This window comes from Anabrus simplex, chromosome 3 (assembly GCF_040414725.1).
Source record: "Anabrus simplex isolate iqAnaSimp1 chromosome 3, ASM4041472v1, whole genome shotgun sequence".
Taxonomy (NCBI): domain Eukaryota; kingdom Metazoa; phylum Arthropoda; class Insecta; order Orthoptera; family Tettigoniidae; genus Anabrus; species Anabrus simplex.
Window position 1 is genome coordinate 185,351,237 of NC_090267.1, and position 23,379 is coordinate 185,374,615.

General features: G+C 39.0%; 1 protein-coding gene across 8 annotated transcripts in view; it reads left to right on the top strand.

Annotated features, from left to right (window-relative positions):
* The window catches only part of LOC136866132 (SWI/SNF-related matrix-associated actin-dependent regulator of chromatin subfamily E member 1), a 221,649-nt gene that overhangs the window by 190,998 nt on the left and 7,272 nt on the right, over positions 1 to 23,379 (top strand). For all 8 annotated transcript variants that reach the window (XM_067142826.2, XM_067142828.2, XM_067142827.2 and 5 more), the window contains 2 exons: positions 852 to 1,250; positions 22,964 to 23,078. In XM_067142826.2, the coding sequence (XP_066998927.2) occupies positions 852 to 1,250; positions 22,964 to 23,078 (514 nt within the window). The remainder of the gene's footprint in view (positions 1 to 851; positions 1,251 to 22,963; positions 23,079 to 23,379) is intronic.

Below are 23,379 nucleotides of genomic sequence, written 5' to 3' on the forward strand. Positions count from 1 at the left end.
CGGCGGAGGCCAAGTTACTTAGGAGAATAATGGACTTGGTCATGGAGGGAAGGAGAAATAGAGGGAGGTCGAGACAACTATGGTTAGACTCGGTTTCTAGCAATTTAAAGATAAGAGGTGTGGAACTAAACTAGGCCACAGAGCTAAAGGCATTGAGTAAATTCACAGAAGCTTGCAGACTGAATGCTGAAAGGTATAACAGTCTATAATGATTTGTTTGTGTGTAAAAATATAAAATTAAGTCTGAACTTCCAGTATAGGCTTCGGGCACTAAAAGGTTTCAATGACACACAGAGAAAGTTGCCAAATACCTTAGGAATCAATCTTGATATCTCGAAGTGCAAGATATTGGTGTGTTGATTCAGATATACATTGATTGGTCCTATGCCTTCAACTGGTAGGTGATGGTCCTGTGATATATTGCAGCTTTTCATTACAAAATTTGCCCAAAATCACCACCAAAAAAAAAAAAGTGTAATAGATAAGAAATACACAAAGAAATTGTGAAAAAAAATTGGTAGTGTCAAAAATTTGTGATATATCTTGACTGTAAAACATTTACTAATACCGGTAGATCAGTAGACTTTAAAAAAAAAACCTTTTATCACATTTACCTCCTCAGATTTGTGAAAATAAGGTGTCACTCGAGATCAGTTGGAGAGGAGTATACTGTATATGGGTCTCATAATGTTCGAGAGAACAAGCATGCATAAAATAAAAAAAGTGAAATAAATGTTCTTTCATATCGTGCATCATCTTCTTCTTTTCAACATATTTGATGTGCTCATTTATTTCTTATCTTTGAATATTTTCTGAACAAAAATAACTCATGTAGTCTCTGTTCCATGCAGGCCATGGAGGTACAACCAAACAATGAATCTGAGCAACAGCCAATGGATACAAGTCCTGCACCTCCAGCCAAGACTACAGAACCAGCAGTGGCACATAAACCTGTGGCACCTCCTGCTGTCACTCCACCACAACCTCATGTTACAGCTGCTCCACCTCCTCAGCAGCAACCATCAGCTCCATATCAACAGTATCCTCCAAGTGCAGCCAACACTCCTCCCCAGACAGTACCTCTGCCTCCCAGACCTCCACACCCACAGTATCCATATCCTCAACAGCAAGCATACCATCAGCCCTACTCCCAGTACCCTCCTCATCCCCATCCATATTACCAACCATACCAGTATCATGTGCCTCGGCATTACCATCCTCAGCAGCATACCACTGAAGCAGGCCACCAGGTATGATCCTTGGTTATCTTATTTATTTAAAAGAAGGCTTATGCAATTGCAAAATTAGGCCTAGTTCTTAGAAAAAAATAAGTATGTATTTGAATTAAGAGATGTCTGATAAATTATGGCTAAACAGCTACTTCGTACCTTCTTGTAGAGATGCCATATGCTTTCATTTTTACAAATACAACCTCATACACGTTCGAGTGTATCGCTGAACAGGTTTTCGGCATTTCCCTCAGGACATTGTTTAGTCACTGGGCTTTCAGGCAGGAGTCGAAACTGCTCCTTCTTAACACAAATTCATTATTTTAATATTATCGTATACGATTGTGTTATAGAGACCAGAACAGATGTTGCACCCTACATACATAAAGCCATGGGAGGTTTTGAGATTGCCTCTTACTGTTTTCGTCCTAATATAAGACTGGGAATTTCATTTCTTTGTGTTAAAATGTTATAAAAACCGCAGTCGTTTTATTTGCGCACATTACACACTCGTACCCACCTGTACGAACCATGTGACCTTGCCGCGGTGGTGAGGCTTGCGTGTCCCAATGATGCAGATAGCCGAGCCGCAGGTGCAACCATATCGGATGGGTATCTGTTGAGAGACCAAACTAACGAATGGTTCATCGAAAGGGGGGTAGCAGCCTTTCGGTAGTTGCAAGGGCGGCAGTCTACATGATTGACTGATACGGCCTTGTAATAATACTCAACGTGACTTAGCTGTGTTGATACTGCTACACGGCTGAAAGCAACGGGAAACTACAGCCGTAACTAACTCCCGAGGACATGCAGCTCTCTCTGTATGAATGATATACTGATGATGGCTTCCTCCCGGGTAAAATATTCCGGAGGTAAACTAGTCCCCCATTCGGATCTCCGGGTGGGGACTACACGAGAGGGGGCGATCATCAGGAAGATGGATACTGACATTCTGCGAGTCGGAGCGTGGAATGTTGAAGTTTGAATCGTTGTGGTAGGTTAGAGAATCTGAAAAGGGAGATGGGTAGGCTAAAGATAGATGTAGTTGATATAAGTGAAGTACGTTGGCAGGAAGAACAAGATTTTTGGTCAGGCGATTACCGAATTATCAACACAAAATCAAACAGGGGAAATGCAGGAGTTGGTTTAATAATGAATAAGAAAATAGGGCAGCGGGTAAGCTACTACGACCAGCATAGTGAAAGAATTATTGTCGTCAAGATAGACACCAAACCAATGCCCACCACAATAGTGCAGGTCTATATGCCTACTAGTTCAGCGGATGATGAAGAAATCGAAAGAATATATGAGGAGATAGATGATTTAATACAATATGTAAAAGGTGATGAGAATCTAATTGTGATGGGAGACTGGAATGCAGTGGTAGGCCAAGGAAGAGAAGGTAGTACAGTAGGAGAATTTGGATTGGGACAAAGGAACGAAGAGGAAGTCGGCTGGTTGAATTCTGCACTGATCATAATTTAGTCCTTGCCAATACTTGGTTCAAACACCACAAACGACGGCTGTATACGTGGACGAGACCTGGAGACACTGGAAGGTATCAAATAGACTTCATTATGATTAGGCAGAGATTCAGAAACCAGGTATTGGATTGCAACACTTTCCTAGGAGCGGATGTGGACTCTGACCACAACTTGTTGGTCATGAAATGCCATCTGAAGTTGAAGAAATTGAAGAAAGGAAAGAATGCAAAAAGATGGGATTTAGACAAGTTGAAAGAAAAGAGTGTGAGGGATTGTTTCAAGGAACATGTTGCACAAGGACTAAATAAAAGGGCTGAAGGAAACAGTATAGAGGAAGAGTGGAGAGTAATGAAAAATGAAGTCAGTAGGGCTGCTGAAGAAATGTTAGGAAGTAAGAAAAGATCAGCTAAGAATCAGTGGATAACTCAGGAGATACTAGACCTGATTGATGAACGACGAAAATACAAGAATGCTAGAAATGAAGAGGGCAGAAAAGAATACAGGCGATTAAAGAACCAAGTGGATATAAAGTGCAAGGTAGCTAAGGAAGAATGGCTGAAGGAGAAGTACAAAGATGTCGAAGGCTGTATGGTCCTGGGAAAGGTAGATGCTGCATACAGGAAAATCAAGGAAACCTTTGGAGAAAGGAAATCTAGGTGTATGAATATTAAGAGCTCAGATGGAAAGCCACTTCTAGGGAAAGAAGACGAAGCAGAAAGATGGCAGGAGCATATCCAACAGTTGTATCAAGGTAAAGATGTAGATAATTTGGTTCTGGAACATGAAGAGGCTGTTGACGCTGATGAAGTGGGAGACCCAATTTTGAGGTCAGAGTTTGACAGGGCTGTGAGTGACCTAAATAGGAACAAGGCACCTGGAATTGATGACATTCCCTCTGAATTACTGACTGCCTTAGGAAAAACCAGCATGGCAAGGTTATTTCATTTAGTGTGCAAGATATATGAGACAGGAGAAGTCCCATCCGATTTTCGGCAGAATGTTGTTATACCTATTCCCAAGAAAGCCGGTGCTGACAGGTGTGAAAACTATCGCACCATTAGTTTATTATCTCATGCCTGGAAAATTTTAACATGTATTATTTACAGAAGAATGGATAAACAAGTTGAAGCCGAGTTGGGAGAAGATCAATTTGGCTTCAGAAGAAATGTAGGAACACGTGAAGCAATGCTGACTTTACGTCTGATCTTAGAGGATCAAAGCAAGAAGGACAAGCCCACGTACATGGCATTCGTAGATCTAGAAAAGGCATTCGATAATGTTGATTGGACCAGGCTATTTATGATTCTGAAGATGATAGGGATCAGATACCGAGAACGAAGAATTATCTACAATCTGTATAAAAATCGGTCTGCAGTGATAAGAATTGGGGGCTTTGAAAACGAAGCAGCAATCCAGAAAGGAGTGAGGCAAGGCTGCAGTTTGTCCCCTCTCCTTTTCAATGTTTACATAGAACAGGCAGTAAAGGAAATCAACGAGGAATTTGGAAAGGGAATCACAGTCCAAGGAGAGGAAATCAAAACCTTCAGATTTGCCGATGATATTGTTATTTTATCTGAGACTGCAGAAGATCTTGAGAAGTTGCTGAATGGTATGGATGAAATCTTGGGTAAGGAGTACAAGATGAAAATAAATTAAGTCCAAAACAAAAGTAATGGAGTGCAGTCGAGCGAAGGCAGGTGATGTAGGAAATATTAGATTAGGAAATGAAGTCTTAAAGGAAGTAGATGAATATTATTACTTGGGTAGTAAAATAACTAACGATGACAGAAGTAAGGAGGACATAAAATGCAGACTAGCACAAGCAAGGAAGAGCTTTCTTAAGAAAAGAAATTTGCTCACTTCAAACATTGATATCGGAATTAGAAAGATGATTTTGTAGACTTTTGTGTGGAGCGTGGCATTGTATGGAGGTGAAACATGGACGATAACTAGCTCAGAAAGAAAGCGAATAGAAGCTTTTGAAATGTGGTGTTGCAGAAGAATGCTGAAGGTGAGATGGATAGATCGAATCACGAATGAAGAGATACTGAATCGAATTGGTGGGAGGAGATCGATTTGGCTAAATTTGACGAGAAGAGATAGAATGATAGGACACATCTTGACACACCCAGGACTTGTTCAGTTGGTTTTTGAAGGAAGTGTAGTTGGTAAGAACGGTAGGGGTAGACCAAGGTATGAATATGACCAGCAGATTAGAGCATATGTAGGATGTAATAGTTACGTAGAAATGAAAAGGTTAGCACAGGATAGGGTGGCATGGAGGGTTGCATCAAACCAGTCCATGGACTGATGACTCAAACAACAACCACCTACCTGTACAGCGAGCGCGCTTTCCATCTGAGCTCAAGGTCGCGAATAATCATAATTTCGTAAGTGTTAATGATATCTTTTCCTCTTTCCAATTTGATTGTGATTAGTGACAGACAGAACTAAATATAATGCATTCGAGAACGCAAGGATTGATACTTTTGAAACCATAGTCTCGAGTTCAGCATAACCTTTAAAAGTCGATGTAGGCCTAATATCTCCGTACAAGATTTCCATAAACTGACTACGGCATACAATGTAAGATTTTTTTTTTTTTAATGGATTTTGCCATCATGTTACATGCTTTTGTATCTAATGTGCTTTATTTTATTAGACTTTCACTTTCTGAGGTTATGACATATGATTGAAGTATATTACGGTTAGGCTAGTAGATGCAAGATTTTACTTGGCAAGGAAAACTGTGTAACTTAACATATCATTCAAAGGTAGTCATGATAAATAATCATGTTGGAAAAGCAATTTAATGGTCCAGAATGATTTCAAATTTAGGAAATTGGTAGATACATTATAAATAAGATTGTTTTAAGAGAAGTCAGCATGTCGGTGGATATTATTTGAAAGAAATAAGTTCAGCCACCGGAATAAAATGTTATATGTTAGGTTAGCTCATGTCAAGCAAGTGATGATCATACTTGGAAAACAAAGTCGTACCCTAGTTGTAAATAGAACCATTCCCATGTGATTTATTTGATTTTCAAGTGTTATGAAATTAACAGTTATTTTAATTTTCTCTTTCCAAGACATTTTATTTTACTTTAATAAACCATATACCGTATTTACTTGTGTATGAGCCCCCCCCCCCCTCTGGCTTTTCGAGACGAAGAAAATGAAAAAAATAAATCTTGCGTATAAGACCTCCCCAACATAATTCGTCAGAGAACAACGACTATTCCGCTTCGAAGCGGGTACAAGTCTTATTGCAGCTCTGATGACATCGCACAAATTTGTGAATAGTTTCGTCTGTACGACCTACGCAATGAAAATGTGTCGAATCCATGCGGTACATCTGTGTTTCGCATGCATCAGTCATGCTATATGTCTGTGTTTTGTAGTTAATAATGTCCGCCAGCGTAATGGCTAGCAAAATTAGTTGCTGTTTTCGGGGGTCTGACTTCGATTCCTGATACCGTACTTCCAGAGATTTACGAATGGTAGGAAGGTTGACATGCGGTGAAAGCCGTACATGTAACTCCCCTCCACTGCGGGTGTGTCTAGAAAGAGCTGTACCCCCTCGGGATGAGAAAACGAGTTTACTTTAGTTGAGAAATATTCACGGTTGTTGCTATTTATACAGCAGGCGAGATCATTAACAAAGTGGTCGTTTAATATCTCATAACTCGGGCCAATATAAGTATATATTTGGAGAGAAGTAAGTTTAAAACTTGATAAAAGCTATCCAATTAAAACGATTGTTGTACTTGCCAACGTACCTAACAAATAATAATAATAATAATAATAATTTTATGTCTCCACGTACTTTAAATGATTTTTGGAGACGCCGAAAAAAATATACTAGGGTATGCGTTAATAAAAAAGAGACAACGAACATGCGAAATTAAACATTATGATGATAAAACTCATTACCGCCACACCTGTAGATATCCACAAATGTGGTATATTTTCCTGTTATTTATTTTTATTTTTTCCGTCAAACTTTTGGCACTATCAGGGCGATAATATACCTAACCTAAACAATGTGGTCTGTCTTATCTCATGGACAGCTCTTTACGCAAATCCTGATGTGATAAGTGTAGTTAACAAGCATGAAATGTACTTAAAAATAAGGGTCTGTGTTTCAAGAGCCACATTTATCAAAAGAATGTTTCCAGTTACTATGTATTACATTCGGAAGTACAACTCGTAACATACGCTAGTTATCATCTAATGGTTTGGCATGCCTTCTACACCACTGCTTTATTCGGAAGAAATGGCTTCTGCTACATATACACCAACTGGGAATATCAGAGACCAGATATCAGATTTACACTGTTTGGAATGTATAGTCGGGAACAAAATTATTTTTAAAAGGTTCAAAAAGACGGGACCTCGTATGCTCTTGATTGCAGTGCATGGCTCAAACTCAAAGAGAATGAAGCATGGCTAATGCGACTGACGAGAGATAGCAGTGAAGATGACGTCACTTACAATGCCCAGTTGCCGACGGTATTGAATAGGTGGAACATCTTTCTCTCTTTAGCATTGTAATTATTAGTTCAGTGCGGATCAGTGATGAAGTTTTTAACTTTAAAAGGGAAGTTGGCGGCGCAAGGCAATAATAATTCAAATGAAAGCAGTGATCAGGTTTACTGTGTGGTAGGCCTACTGCTGAACTGACAGAGGCAAATGACTGGCCATTAACTTCTTTCGTATCAATATTTAAGTATATGATAACACGATACCCTTATCCCTTTCTTCTACGGGATCGAGTATGAAGTGAGACAAATCTTCGTAGCGAGTTTTTACGGCCGTATGCTCTTCCTGACGTCAACCTCACCAGAGGAATTAATGAGATGTAACGAATGACGAGATACGAGTAACTAAAACGGGCTTTTATATGTACTGTAGGCCTAAAAGTCGTGTTCACCATTTGTCTTTTTACGTTTAGAAATACTGCCTTCTGACGAAAATAGCTGGTATAACTTAATACATTCTAAGTTGGTTAAATAATAGTATAAAATGTTTACACGTACAATTTATATCTCTTTATAACCTAGAAGTCGTGTGTTTGCTGCACACAATTTTGAGGCTATTGCATATTGGACCCACCTTTACTATTTTTGGCTGCAAAAGTGGGGGGGGAAAAAGGGGTCCACTATGCAAATAAATACGGTAGTTAATATTAACCATGTATGGTGAAGTTATTTATAGGTAGGAGCTATAGAATAAGTATACAGATGTAAGGTGCAATTCTTGTTTCTTCACGTCGTTTAATCTGGTACGTAGGGAGGAGACATCCATCTGAGGTATTGATAGGCTATAATTTTAGGAGCACCGTACCACTCCTCAGATCCCACGTTAAGCGAAGATATTTATCATAACTATAACCTGAGATCATCTGAGTTGCCAGAGAATTTTAACACCTCTCTACTAGACGCAGTAAGGTGCAATATGTTACTTCTTTTACACTTTTGTTCCTTTCCATTACTCCTGGAAAGTGTGTGAAATTGAAATTTATATTACCCAGAACCACTAGGCATATTCAGCCTCTAGATGTCAGCTTTTCCAATACTACAAAATTTGTCATCATATTGTCTGCAACTGGGAATAAAGAATAGCCAGTGTCACAACTAACTACATGACAAACTAGTATGCATTTGGTTGCATGCCATCACATTCGATGAGTTCTCGTGACTACTGTATCCTCATTTAATTATTCAGGGCGGTTACCTAGCTGATTATCCTGAATGCTTTACAACACCCAAAAAAAAGTTTCTTTGACCTTTCTGAACTGTTGTGATCACGGTGGCAAGTCGTTTTTCATTTGCTCCCCTGGGTGCAAACTAAAGGTTTGCTTTGAACATTTTGGGAACTTCTATGATGTTCATTTTGTGAAGTGTACAATATACGTTCTTCAGAAAGTTGCTCTCTGCATCTCCCATTCAGCTATTTTTTTTTTTCATTATTTTACATCCTGTGTCTCTAGTTGCGGCCTTATACTAGAGTAGGTTACTTATCAGTTTATGTATGTTAATTATAAATTTTGGAATTGTCATTTAGATCAGGAGTCAGCATACTATGACCTGCCACTTCTCTTTCTGCAGCATGCAAGCTAAGCAAGGGTGTAACATTTCCAAATACTTAAATATGTGAACCAAAACCAAACCCCGTAGCACAATAGCCCCAGAAGACCATGGCCTACCAAGCCACTGCTGCTCAGCACAGTGGATCCTCTCGGCCGTTATTCTTGGCTTTCTAAACCGGGGCCGCTATCTCACACTCAGATAGCTCCTCAATTTTAATCACATAGGCTGAGTGGAACCCGAGCCAGCCCTCAGATGCAGGTAAATATCCCTAATCTGGCCGGGAATCAAACACAGGGCCGTCGGGTAAGAGGAAGGCACGCTACTCCTACACCGCGGGGCCGGCTAAAAGTGTAAAAGTGGGATAATATTTCATCAAGTGCGACAAATTAATATGTCAACATCTCTTGGAACATTTCTATGTTTTTTTTAAATACGTATTGTCTATGGCTGGTTCCATGGTATTAACGGCCAGCTTCAAGTTGAGGAGTAGAAAGAGAGACTGTGTGTGGTGCTCCTATGTCTTCGCATTCGCACATTGCTTCGTGGCCTCTGCTGTGATAATTTGGCGTTGTACGACATTTTGTTCTCATGTTAATACCTGTGTATATCCACCTTGTTGCACAAAAGAAGAGAAAAATGTACTTAAAGTGTCTTCCTTTTAAGGCAGAATGCAGTGAGAATTATTCTGTTACTGAGTTAGATGGTACAGAATTATATTAATTTTGCAGTGACACTATCGCTATACTAAAAGAGTACTACATATTGTCAGCATGAAGAGACTAAGCATTCGTCAAAATATTCCCAACTCATAGGGAAGGAATGATCACCAAGCGGAGTGGCCGTGCACGTTTCGTGCTGCAGCTATGGAGCCAAGCTCTGCATTTGGGAGATGTGTGGGTTCGAACTCCACAGTCAGCTATCCTGAGAATGGTTTCATGTGGTTTCCTATTTTCACTTACAGGCAAATGCCAGGTCAATTCCTATTCATAGGCCACAGCCGATTCTTTCCACCTTCCTTCCTTCATTCACAGTCATTCATTTCATCTTCATTTGCTCCTCAACTAAGGTTGGCATCAGGAAGGGCATCTGACCGATCGTGCTACATAATTTTGTTTCACCTCATCCCCGACCCTAGAGCAAGAAATGGGACTAAGGGATAGACAAACAATTACAGGGAAGGAATGTTCAGAAACATTAAAACACAGTATTTCATTACAGCACAGTTTCTTCACTAAAGTGAAAGTGAAAATGAGGCTGCAATTAAAGTAAGTTTATGAATAGCTCATTTGTTACTCAAGGAAGAAAAAATATATACTGATGGTGGGTTAATTAAATCATGTTTAATTGGAACGGACAAAGAAATGTATCCAGAGAAATTAAATTTATGTAATACTATCAGACTTTCTGCAGGAACAGTTACTCAGAAGAGTTGAGGGCATTGGGAGCAGCATCAGTAACCCCTTAATTAATGAGTCATATGATTTGGACTAAAGTTAGATGTAGTTGGTATAAGTACGTTGGCAGGAAGAACAGGATTATTGGTCAGGCGACTACAGAATTATCAACACAAAATCAAACAGCGGAAATGCAGGAGTTGGTTTAATAATGAATAAGAAGGTAGGGCAGCGGGTAAGCTGCTATGACCAGCATAGTGAAAGAATTATTGTCGTCAAGATAGATACCAAACCAATGCCCACCACAATAGTGCAGGTCTATATGCCTACTAGTTCAGCGGATGATGAGGAAATCAAAAGAATATATGAAGAGATAGAAGATTTAATACAATGTATAAAAGGTGACGAGAATTTAATTGTGATGGGAGACTGGAATGCAGTGGTAGGCCAAGGAAGCCAAGGAAGAGAAGGTAATACAGTAGGAGAATTCGGATTGGGACAAAGGAACAAAAGAGGAAGTCGGCTGGTTGAATTCTGCACTGATCATAATTTAGTCCTTGCTAATACGTGGTTCAAACACGACAAACAACGGCTATATACGTGGACGAGACCTGGAGACACTGGAAGGTATCAAATAGACTTTATTATGATTAGGCAGAGATTCAGAAACCAGGTGTTGGATTGCAAAACTTTCCCAGGAGCTGACGTGTACTCTGACCACAACTTGTTGGTCATGAAATGCCATCTGAAGTTGAAGAAATTGAAGAAAGGAAGGAATGTAAGGAGATGGGATCTAGACAAGTTGAAAGTAAACTCGTTAACCCCATTTTTATCCCAAACAATGTATATATAGCACCACATATCAATAATATTAATGCAATGTATTTTTAACCAGGCATATATATACCACTGTTTTAGTTATGTGTCCAATTTAACAAGATTATCTAATGCCTATACTAAGCAAAACAAATAGTTTTAAAAAAAAGTTTAACCCTATTCCAAGACATAAAATAAGAATAATAGGCTTTATAAACTGACACTTTAGCATTTAAGATATATGCCAACAAGGTATTGCATACTAATATTTTAATCACAAGTGTCCAAACCAATAATTCTACATTTTCTTATGACTGATCAACAACCAATTAATGTAATTTAAGAACCAACTTTTAATGTATATTACTGAACTTACTACTATTAATTTACACAAATGTATGTATACCACATTGTACAACCCAAATTGGATATTGATAACATGAAAAATAGCATGTAATTTCATGGATGATGTATATTAGCTAACTAATTACCCTGACACTGTATACTGGAAAACTTAGAATTGACACATGCAATAGCCCAAATGTACCAAGACATACATACCAACATTTATGATCAGTTCAATTTAAGTTTTAATCATTACATGTGATGTTTTTGTAAAATATATCTTTTATGCATGTCAACTGAAGATGACCCCCTAGGGGTCGAAACTAGTCTTGACCATATTTACTAGCTGAATGTGAATAAATTTTGTATTGATAAGGTGGTGACTTATATTTATATTGTTTTTGTTGTAAACTATGTCGCAATAATCAAAATGAGGTAATGCGAGTGATTCAACAAGAATTTTCTTTAGTTTAAAAGGGAAAGTGAATTTGAATTTGCTGAGACAGCGTAGCGTTCCGTATATTTTCCTACACACAGATATAGTTTGGGCAGACCAGGACAGATGTTCGTCAAATATTATGCCAAGATTTCTTACATTTTGGCTATACTGTATGGGAGTACCACTTATGGACAACTGTGGTAACGCTGTTCGATTGAGCTTGCAAAGTAATTTAGGGTAACCAATAATTATTGCCTGGGATTTTGATGGGTTTAATTTTAATCCGTGAGTTCTGGCCCATATATCTATGGTCATAAAGTCTTCATTCAGGTGACGTTTTTCTGAGTGTAGGTTTTCGGGTTTGCTGTGTATATATATCTGTAGGTCATCAGCGTATAAGTTGTATTTACAGTGTTTTAATCCGGAAGATATGCCATTTATATACAAAGAGAAAAATAGGGGGCCCAGTACAGATCCTTGTTGTATTCCTACGTCGACCATACGCCAATTTGAATATTCATTGTTGTTGTTGTTTTTGTTAAGTACACACTGCTGGCGACCGGTGAGATAGGATCTGATCCACTGGAGTGCACTCGCGGAGAAATTTAAACTATTTAATTTGGATATAAGTATGTCCCTGTCAACAGTGTCGAAAGATTTACTAAAGTCCAATAACGCTAGAACTGTCAGTTGTTTGTTGTCCATAGCTTGCCTTATGTCATCAGTCACATGTGTTAATGCACTGCAGGTGCTGTGTTTCGATCTAAAGCCGGACTGGTGGATATCAAGGAGATTGTGTTGAATAAGATAGTCGGTAATTTGCTTGTGAACTATGAATTCTGAAGCTTTTGACAATATGCATAAGATGATAATCGGCCGATAGTCACCGACGTCCTTCGCCAGTCTTATTTTTGGAAGCGGGCGAACTGTGGCCATTTTCCATATTTCCGGATAAGTCCCCTGTTGCAGTGAGTAATTAAAAATATTCACCAATGGATAAATGATGTGGTGGAGAATTTTCATGAGCATTTCATGGCCTATATTATCTACGCCCCTAGCCCTGGTCTTGATGCGTTTTATTGAGTCAATCACTTCTTGCGGTGTGACGTGACTGAAGTAAAATTGATCTCTTTGTGGAGATGGCGTATTATCATATGTATTAATAGTTTTTTCCTTTACGACCGGATTAATTCCCATTGGCGAGATGAAATGGTCGTTTAATTCATCTACGTTAACATTTAGTTCATCGTTAGATTTCTGGTTATTGATACCAAAATATTTCATAGATTTCCACATCGTCGCAGGGCGTACGTCAGGTCTAATCAAGTTATGGGCGTAACGTAGTCTAGCGCTTCGAATTTTAGAGGTCGGTTTGTTACGCAGTGTTTTATAAGTCTGGTGGTTCACTTCCGTTGGGTAGTGCTTGTATCGTCTATGAGCAGCGTCTTGTTTAGCCATTAAGTGGCGAATTTCATCATCTATCCACGGCTTAGGAGCTCTGGAACCTTTTCTCCTACGCACTGGGGCGTGCCGATCGTAGAGTTACGTTACTAGGTTATTAAATGTTGAGACCATTTCCTGTAGATTATTGGCGCGATTTATCTCCATCCACGGCACGGAAAGAGCATCTTCTTCTAATTTATCTGCGTCAATTCTTCTGAGGTCCCTGAATGATAATATTTTCGACCTTGGTTTCGGAGTTTGTAATTGGTAGGACAGGTAGATTATGTCATGTCCAGATAGCCCCGGGGCTGATGTCTGTCCATGTTGCAGGACTTTCGCTGAATTGTTTGTTATTATTAGATCGAGAAGGGTGTGACTGCTATTAGTGTGGTGGGTTGGTCCGAGAGGTAAAATTGTCATGTTACATGTTTCAAAAATGTTACGAAACTGTCGAGTTGAAGCTGCGGTACTGTCTAACAAATTTGTGTTGAAGTCTCCCATTACAATAACGTGTTCATAGTCTGGCAGAAGGTTTAGTATTTCAGTCTCAAGGTCGGTCAAATACCCTACTTTCGGAGGCTTGTAAACTACTCCTAGCAAGCATTTCGTTCTAGACAGTGTTATCTCTATAAACAAAAACTCTGGTTTACGTTCATACTGTGAAGGTGAATGGCTAATTACTTGAGGATTGAGGTCTCTGGCAACATAAGCAGCCACCCCCCCACCGCCTTTCCCCTCGCGGTCATTTCGTAGAAGGACGTACCCGTCTATGTCAACAGCTGAATTGGGGCATTTGCTGCTCAGCCACGTTTCAGACATAAGAATTGCATGGAACTGGTGCGTAGAAAACAGGTTATGCATTTCATCCATGCGCGTTTGGGAGAGCAAAGACTGCACATTACAGTGACAAACATTAAGAGCTCTTGGAAATTGGTCCACGGTTTCGTTCAAGATAGTAGCGGCTGAAATAGGACCTGGGTTTGCTGTAGCACCTATGTGAGTGAAGGGAGCGGTTAACGGAAGAGGGGAGCAAGGGGATGGAATTAAAGGAATGCGCTTAGACCTACTGTCGTCAGAAGCATGCCCTTGTTGTGTTAAAAGGTATGCCAACTTCGGAACAGAAAATTAAAACTAAAACAGTACTAACGAGAGGACTACGGTTAAATACAGTTCAAGCAATACCGATCACTGGAGAAATAAAAGACAGTGCAAAGCTAATAACAATGACAGAACACACTGCAAACAGATTATACAAGGTAAATCACACAAATGAATCTAATTTTAAATTAGAGGGTTCTAACTAGCGATGTTATATTTGGAAAACAGATACCTGATATAGTAAAAGTGTGTTATGGGAGATTGATGAATGGGAGGGAGGAGGAGGAGAGAGAGAGAGAGAGTGAGAGAGAGGAGAAAGAGAAAGAGAAAGTGAAACTTAACTGTAGTGAATTCCTACTATGAAAGCAAGGGAAGACAATATTTCGGTACTCACATTAAAAGCGAATGTAGTTCTGTACTGATGTGGTGATGTTTGCAGATTACAATCGAGGAATATCACACATGCGGTTGATACGACGCCTTGTACCATCTGCCAACTTAATTATGATATCCCCGTGATCAGTCCAAGTGTTCCTTAGTCCATGAACAGTGATGGCTGCCTTCAGAATTGCTAGACGAGTTGCAGTCAAGTCTTCTCGTATCGTGGTAGGTGTTCCTTTCAGTTGGCGCTTCCGTTTGAAAACCTCTTGCCTGGAGCGGAAGGACGTGAACTTCACAATGATGGGTCGAGGTTTTCCTGGCACCTTCGGTCCTACTCTGTGGCTCCTGTCAATGTCAGTTTTGGTTACCTTGGCGTCCAGTTTATTGCAGAGGCTCACAACAATGTCGTCTGTGTTCTCACCCTCACTTTCATCAATACCAAACAGACGTAAACTTGACCTCCTTTGGTACTGTTCCAGGGAGTCGCACTTCGCCTCAACTTCTTTGAGATGTTTTATTTCCCTTTCGCGGCACTCGAGTTTTTTGTTTAGGTCATTCATCAATTCAGCATTGAACTGGAGACTACGCTCAAGTTCTTTCACCACAATTTCCGTCACCTGTCTTGCCACTGCACTTACAATACTTTCCACGAAGCATTCGGAGAGCACAGCCTCGTCCAGTACCTTTCTCACCGCCTGTTCGATTTCGTTGGCACCACTGCTGGCACTACCGCTGCTAGCTTTATTAGGATGACGGCCCATTTTTAATATTATGCTGATATACACAACGATATCGATTAAAAACTGGTCTCAACTTGAACCCTGGCACAAGTTCCACAGATCTGCACTTTTACACACCACACACTGCTTCCGTTCACCTACAAAATTCGCTTAAACGGAGAGCCGATTTACTTGCGTGCTTCCGTGAGCAGAGTGGCGCAGTAGAGATCAACGTAGTAGAGGAACACGTGAAGCAATCCTGACTTTACGTCTGATCTTAGAGGATCGAATTAAGAAGGACAAGTCCGCGTACATGGCGTTCGTAGACCTAAAAAAGGCATTCGATAATGTTGATTGGACCAAGCTATTTAAGATTCTGAAGGTGATTGAGATCACATACCTAGAACGACGAATTATCTACAGTCTGTATAAAAATCAATCTGCAGTGATAAGAATCGAGGGCTTTGAAAAAGAAGCAGCAATCGAGAAAGGAGTGAGGCAAGGCTGCACTCTGTCCCCCATCCCTTTCAGTGTTTACATTGAACAGACAATAAAGGAAATCAAAGAGGAATTTGGAAAGGGAATCACAATCCAGGGAGAGGAAATCAGAACTTTGAGATTTGCCAATGGTATTGTTATTTTATCTGAGACTGCAGATGATCTCGAAGTTGCTGAATGTCATGGACAAAGTCTTGGGTAAGGAGTACAAGATGAAAATAAATAAGTCCAAAACAAAAGTAATGGAGTGCAGTCGAACGAAGTCAGGTGATGCAGGTAATATTAGATTAGGAAATCAAGTCTTAAAGGAAGTAGATTAATATTGTTACTTGGGTAGTAAAATAACTAACGATGGCAGAAGTAAGGAGGACATAAAATGCAGACTAGCACAAGCAAGGAAGACCTAACTTAAGAAAAGAAATTTCCTCACTTCGAACATTGATATAGGAATTAGAAAGATGTTTCTGAAAACTTACATCTGGTGTGTGGCGTTGTTTGGAAGTGAGACATGGATGATAACTAGGGAGAAAGAAAGAGAATAGAAGCTTTTGAAATGTAGTGTTATAGAAGAATGCTGAAGGTGAGATGGATAGATTGAATCACAAAAGAAGAGATACTGAATCGAATTGGTGAGAAGAGATCGATTTGGCTAACTTTGATGAGAAGAAGTGATAGGACACATCTTAAGACATCCAGGACTTGTTCAGTTGTTTGTTGAAGGAAGTGTAGGCAGTAAGAACAGTAGGGTTAGACCAAGGTATGAATATGACAGTCAGATTAGAACAGATGTAGGATGCAATAGTTGCATAGAAATGAAAAGGTTAGCACAGGTTAGGCTGGCATGCAGAGCTGCATCAAACCAGTCTATGGCTGATCACTCAAACAACACATGATTTTGAGTGGTACTCTTTGACTCTGGAATAGTTGAGACATTACAGTTGCTGCTGTTTATTTGATGAGTCATTGCTGACTTTGAAATGACTAAAGAATGATCTCCTATGAATACTCTGCATAGAACAACTGCAGTGAAAATATTTTCAAGAAATTTGAGAAAATGGTTTACAAAGTGCAATCTGAAGTGGAATCAGCTAAAAGTATATCACAACTGGTGGTAAAAATATGTATGCAACAGGCATAGACTTAGTTGGAGACATTTTCAAAGCTTGTGACAACGCAAGATGTTCAGAGCCTATGGTTATTCATCATATTATTTGTCAGTATAATCTCTGTTGGAAATACCTGAATCTGTTGTGTTTTTGAACCGGTTGTGTCAATGGTGAACCTTGTTCATTTTCATGGACTCTACCATCATCAGTTCTATGATTTTCTGTCAAAAGTGGAAGCTGAATATCCTGACTTTCCCTACCATACAGCAGTAATAGAGTTTTATTGAGATTTTTGAACTCAGAGCAGAGATTCAAATTTTTCTCATCGAGAAATCTGCCCCCAATCACTATTATAAAACACTGGACGGCTGTGGAAATTAACTTTTGCTCCTGATATTGGATTTCTTAATGGATTCGGCTTGAAACTACTAGGCAAAACAGTGCTAACATATGGCACTTTTACTGCGACAACTGGCCTGACTCGCAACTCATGTCAAGCTGCTTTGTAGCATTTCCCATACTGTCAAAAGGTAAAAGAAGTGAAATCGTCCTTCCCACAGAGATTTGTAGGTGATATACGAGGGTGGTTTTTTTTTTTTTTTTTTTTTTTTTTTTTTTTTTTTTTTTTTTTTTTTTTCAAATTCCAATAGGCTATTAAAAAAGAGAGACAGTGACATACACAAAATGATTTTTTCACTAAAAGTTTAGTAGTTTCATACTTATTTATCTACATATACACCAAAACGAATTAGGCATTTGTTGTATTGTATATTGAATCAATCTATCACTACTGATCTGCATTTAGGGCTGTCGCCCAGGTGGCAGATTCCCTATCTGTTGTTTTCTTAGCCTTTTCTTAAATGATTGCAAAGAAATTTGAAATTTATTGAACATCTCCGTAGGAAAATTATTCCAATCCCTAACTCTCCTTCCTATAAATGAATATTTGCCCCAATTTGTCCTCTGGAATTTCAACTTTATATTGTGATCTTTCCTACTTTACACATATCATTGATATATATAACATAAAGGTCCAATAATACTGCCTTAAGGAATTCCCCTCTTAATTATTACAGCGACTGATAAAGCTTCGCCTACTCTTAATTCTCTGAGTTCTATTTTCTAGAAACATAGCCACCCATTCAGTCAGTCTTTTGTCAAGTCCAATTGCACTCATTTTTGCCAGTAGTCTCCCATGATCTACCCTATCAAATGCCATTTGAACTCCTGAATCCAGGATATCTACTATATCTTCCTGGAATCCTGCAAGTTGAGCTTCAGTGGAATAACCTTTCCTAAACCCAAACTGTCTTCTATCAAACCAGTTATTAATTTTTCAAACATGTCTAATATAATCAGAAAGAATGCTTTCCCAAAGCTTACATGCAATGCATGTCAAACTGACTGGCTTGTAATGTTCAGCTTTATGGCTATCACCCTTTCCTTTATACACAGGGGCTACTGTAGCAACTCTCCATTCATTTGGTATACCTCCTTCATGCAAGCAATAATCAAATAAGTACTTCAGATTTGGTACACTATCCCAACCCATTGTCTTTAGAAATGAGATGAATGGAATACACGGTATATTGTTTTCTTTAGATAACATTTCACCAGATTGCGAGTCAAAGTTAGCACTCCCTATCATCAAAATTGAATGCAAATGCTCATTTTAATGCTGACCTGTATTAAGATTTTACATATTTCTTCTTTGAAAATGACTTTTCACGCAGGTAGGTGCTACCAAATACAGAGATAAACCCCCGAGCACCATATTCATAACTTCGAAGTTGTTTATAAAATTCTCTTAGATTCTTCTTTTTGAATTTACCTTTTAGCATGTTAACACACTTCAGATTAATTTGTATATTACTTTTTGTTATTTTAGAATTTGCTTTACGTCACACTGACAGAGATAGGTCTTATGGCAATGATGGGACAGGAAATGGCTAGGAGTGGAAAGAAAGAGTCCGTGGCCTTGATTAAGGTACAGCCCCAGTATTTACCTGGTGTGAAAATGGGAAAACATGGAAAACCATCTTCAGGGCTCCGACAGCCACTTCCAGTTTAAGGTTAGGTGTAGGTGCTTCAATTGTACAGTCATATTGAGTTTGAAATATGGAAAAATGTCCCCTGCACTTGTATCATGAAATATGGAAAAATGTCCCCTGCATTTGTATCAAGATCCCAAAAATGTTGCTGAAACTGTTGTGTGAACCCAGAAAATACGAGGGCTGTTTTGTTTCTCAACGTCCGATGGGCTATAAAAAAATAACAAAGGAAAGACACATTGACATAACAAAATGATTTTATCACTAAAAGCTTAGTAGTTTCATACTTATTTTTCCACATAATAGCCAAAACAATTTAGGCATCTGTCATATCATGACACCAGTTTTCCGATGCCCTCTGCAAAGAAATCTGCTGCCAGTGAGGTATTGTGCGTCTGGACAGCCTCCAGCTCCATAAACTTCACCAACAGGACACCTTTATGGTCTCGAAAAATGGCAGCCATTGTTTTCCTGTTGCTCAGTGACAGTTTAAACTTTTTGGCTTGTTTGAAGAAGACGACGAAGAAGAAGAAGAAGAAGAAGAAGGATGCATCCACTGCTTAGACTGTTCTTTGGTTTCTGGAGTGTCATACAGGACCCAAGTTTCATCGCCAATAACAATAGACTTTTAAAATTCTTCTTCCTTACTATGGTAACGTTTAATCCATTTGCTGAGTTTCGTGATCGTCAGTCAACATTGTTGGGACCCAACGTGAACAAAGTTTCCGGTATCCTAAACGGAGTCACAATTGTGTACAGAGAAGACCTTGAAATGTCAAACAATAATTGTAGTGTATGTAGTATTTGTATTGCATTCCTTTTTAATCAGTAAATCTTGAAAATATATTTGCCTCTTGGTTTGCAGAATGTAAAATACTTGATATTTGACCGTTTATAAAATTTGTTTGCCGACCCCTTATTTAGATGAAGAAACTGCACTTCCTTGAGGCAGCTTTTGGGTGTTTCTTTGTAAACCAAGGGCACACTAACATCATCAGCTTATTCCACACTAACATCATCAGCTTATTCCTAGTACGTTTCCTCTCATGGTTGCATGTGATAACCAAACGTCAATTAGACAATCATCATCATCATCCTGGCCTCAGCTACCGTGTGCAGACATTTTAATTTGACATCATCAGGCTGCCTGCTTGTCAATTTTGACGTTTCGTTTTACTCTATGCCTATTAGATTGCAAAGTAAACCAAATCTCTCTTAAACATCTGTGGTTGAGTTTTATTTAATTTTATCGGGTAAACACCAAGTGCCACCAGAGTTCTTTTATGTGCCGACATCGTACAACATGGAGTGTCAAATGGACTTTCTTCCGTCCAAAGATCAGACTACCTCTCCCGGGTTTGAACCCACTATTTTGAGATCCAGAGGCCAACATTCAACCACTGATCCACATAGGTAGCTATTAGATGCTTATAGAAACCTATAACTCTTCTTTACAAAAGGCTTTGTCAGTGAACTGACTGCAAGCCTTTGAAATATGGATGTGCCTGGCTGAGTGGCTCAGATGATTGAAGCGCTGGCCTTCTGACCCAAACTTGATGGGTTCAATCATGGCTCAGTCTGGTAGTATTTCAAGGTGTTCAAATTCATCAACCTCATGTCGGTAGATTTAATTTCACGAAAAAGAACTCCTGCGGGACAAAATTCAGGCACCTTTGCATTTCTGAAAACTACCAAAAGTAGTTAGTGGGATGTTGAGAAAATATGGATGTATAGCAGAATGTTAAAGATCCCATGGATAACTCTAGGAAAGCACCCTATTTCAGTCACATGTTCCAAAATGACAAATACAGCCTAATGCAATTGAACCATAGAAGCGAAACATGAATGTGGATGGAGATTTTATCTCTGACCTCCTTTGGAGAGATCACACCCAGGGAAATCATACCCGAAGAAGTAAAAACTCATCTTTGATCAGAGAAATATCAGGGCAGTTTTTCTGATTAACATGCAGTATTCTTTGGTACAAGATAACATCAAACACTTCATCATGGATGTGCAAATTGTCAACACTGTGACCAGCTTCCATTTTAGGGCAGTTTTCTATATGGTATTCTGGTATTTTGTCCACCTACTTTTCCAATACTGCCAAGCATATTATTGTACCATCTGCAATTACGCCATTATGAATAGCCATTTTCACAACAAACTTCCGTTGCTAGACATTTTCCAACTAATTTTGATAGCCTGAGAAACTTCAGAGTTATATATTAACCATATCAAAACTGAAAGAAAATAGCTTCCACCATATCAAATTTTTTCCACCTAGGTACAGCTGTACTTTGCATATATTCTGTTTCAACTTTGGGTTTGCCAGGCTGAGTGGCTCAGATGGTTGAGGCGCTGGCCTTCTGACCCCAACTTGGTAGGTTCGATCCTGGGTCAGTCCCGGTGGTATTTGAAGGTGCTCAAATACGTCGGCCTCATGTCGGTAGATTTACTGGCACGTAAAAGAACTCCTGCGGGACAAAATTCCGGCACCTCGGTGTCTCCGAGAACAGTAAAAGTAGTTAGTTGGACGTAAAGCAAATAACATTATTCAACTTTGAGTTTACGGTTTTTTTGTAGCTTCTGCCAAATAGCATACTTTTAGCCTTTTAGGTTTATTGTTGCTGTTATAAACACGATGATAGATCATTTACTTCTCTGTCTCCTTTGTACTGATATCACTTTGAAATACTTTGAATGTTCCTGCAGCGTAATAATGGACAAACAACACACATTTCCACTCTAGAAACTTGAAACTTTATTCATGATACCAGAATAAGCTACATAAATACCTTCTAAGAAAATATTTTTAGCTTCAAATATCAACTACATGAATCAACAAAAAGATCTGTAAGTACAGGGTGACCCAAACATCCGTTAACATTTGAAGAGATCATACTTCACGGAATATTGGAGGTAGAGAGGTAATAGTTGACGCTCATGATACTCATGACATGGGATGACCGCCAAATGGCACTTCATACGATACACAAGCAATAATTAGCTTATCAATCAAGGTTTAGCAAAGACAATGTTCTTTATAAGACATGCTCAACATGTCTGCAGCCTTTCATCAACAATACCTGTAGTCAAGGGACAATATTGTGACCAGCTCTGTACAGCATATCCATAGGTAGGGTGAGAAATTGCAATCACATGTTGCCTTTCAGCATCCCTAATGAGGTTGGATGATCGTAATAGACTTGTGACTTCAGGTAACCCCACAACCAATAATCACACGGATTGAGGTTGGGGGACCGGGAAGGCGAAACATGCCATACCGCGATTGCAGGCGCATCTGACTCTCTCTCTCTCACGACAGCTCCTTTTATATCATACACATGTCTCATGCGGCATCACTGATGTGTTGCTGTCCAGAACAATCTTTGGTCATTTTGTGTACTTTATTTTGGTGTCAATAAAACCCCATGTCATACCAATCATGTGTTAATTGTTACCTCTCTACCACCAATATTCCATGAAGTATTGCCTCGTTAAATGTTAACAAACTTTTGGGTCAACCTGTACAACACACTCGTGTGACAGCAACTTGTTTGGTTAATGTGACAACAAATGTGCCCCTAAATTTGTAAGCAATATTATTAGAAAATTCAGAGTTTGCATTCCATAAATAGGACATTGGTTGGTAATGAGTTAAAAATAACAAGAAAAAGGTCTATTCAACTGTTTGTCAGTTAAAATTGCTGCTAACTATCTCCCACTCTGTCGCCCACATGAAATGAGTTGAAACTCTATTGTTGAAGAAATGAATAAGATCTGAAATATATTGTTTTGTTTTTTTCATTACTATTTCTGATAAAAGGAAGTGAACTACTTTATGCTATGATGTACTGTGTTTTAGGGAATTGACAGCAATGTGCCACCTACTTATGGACCTGCTCCTGAGGTTGACCGACCTCCTTTGGACGACTCTGGAATTGATCGTAACATGGTGGGAGTGGAATCTCCTAGCGATGGTAATCTTAATTTCTTTTGTTTATTTCAGAATGTTTACATATCAAGTAGATCTCTCTTCTGTTTTTTTTTTCTTGTGTGTAGAATTTATTTTCCAGTACAGGGCTTACTAAACCAAGTAAAACCTTGATAATTCGAAAGGATCGGGACCCAAAAAAAATTGGACTTAGAATTACGTAGCTTCGAATTAAACAAATTTTTGTGTAACAAAAAATATTGAAAATATGTTAGTATTGCATTCGCGACTCGAACCCAGATAACTCCGATCCTCAGGACATATAGAGCAAAAAAGTGTAAGAAAGA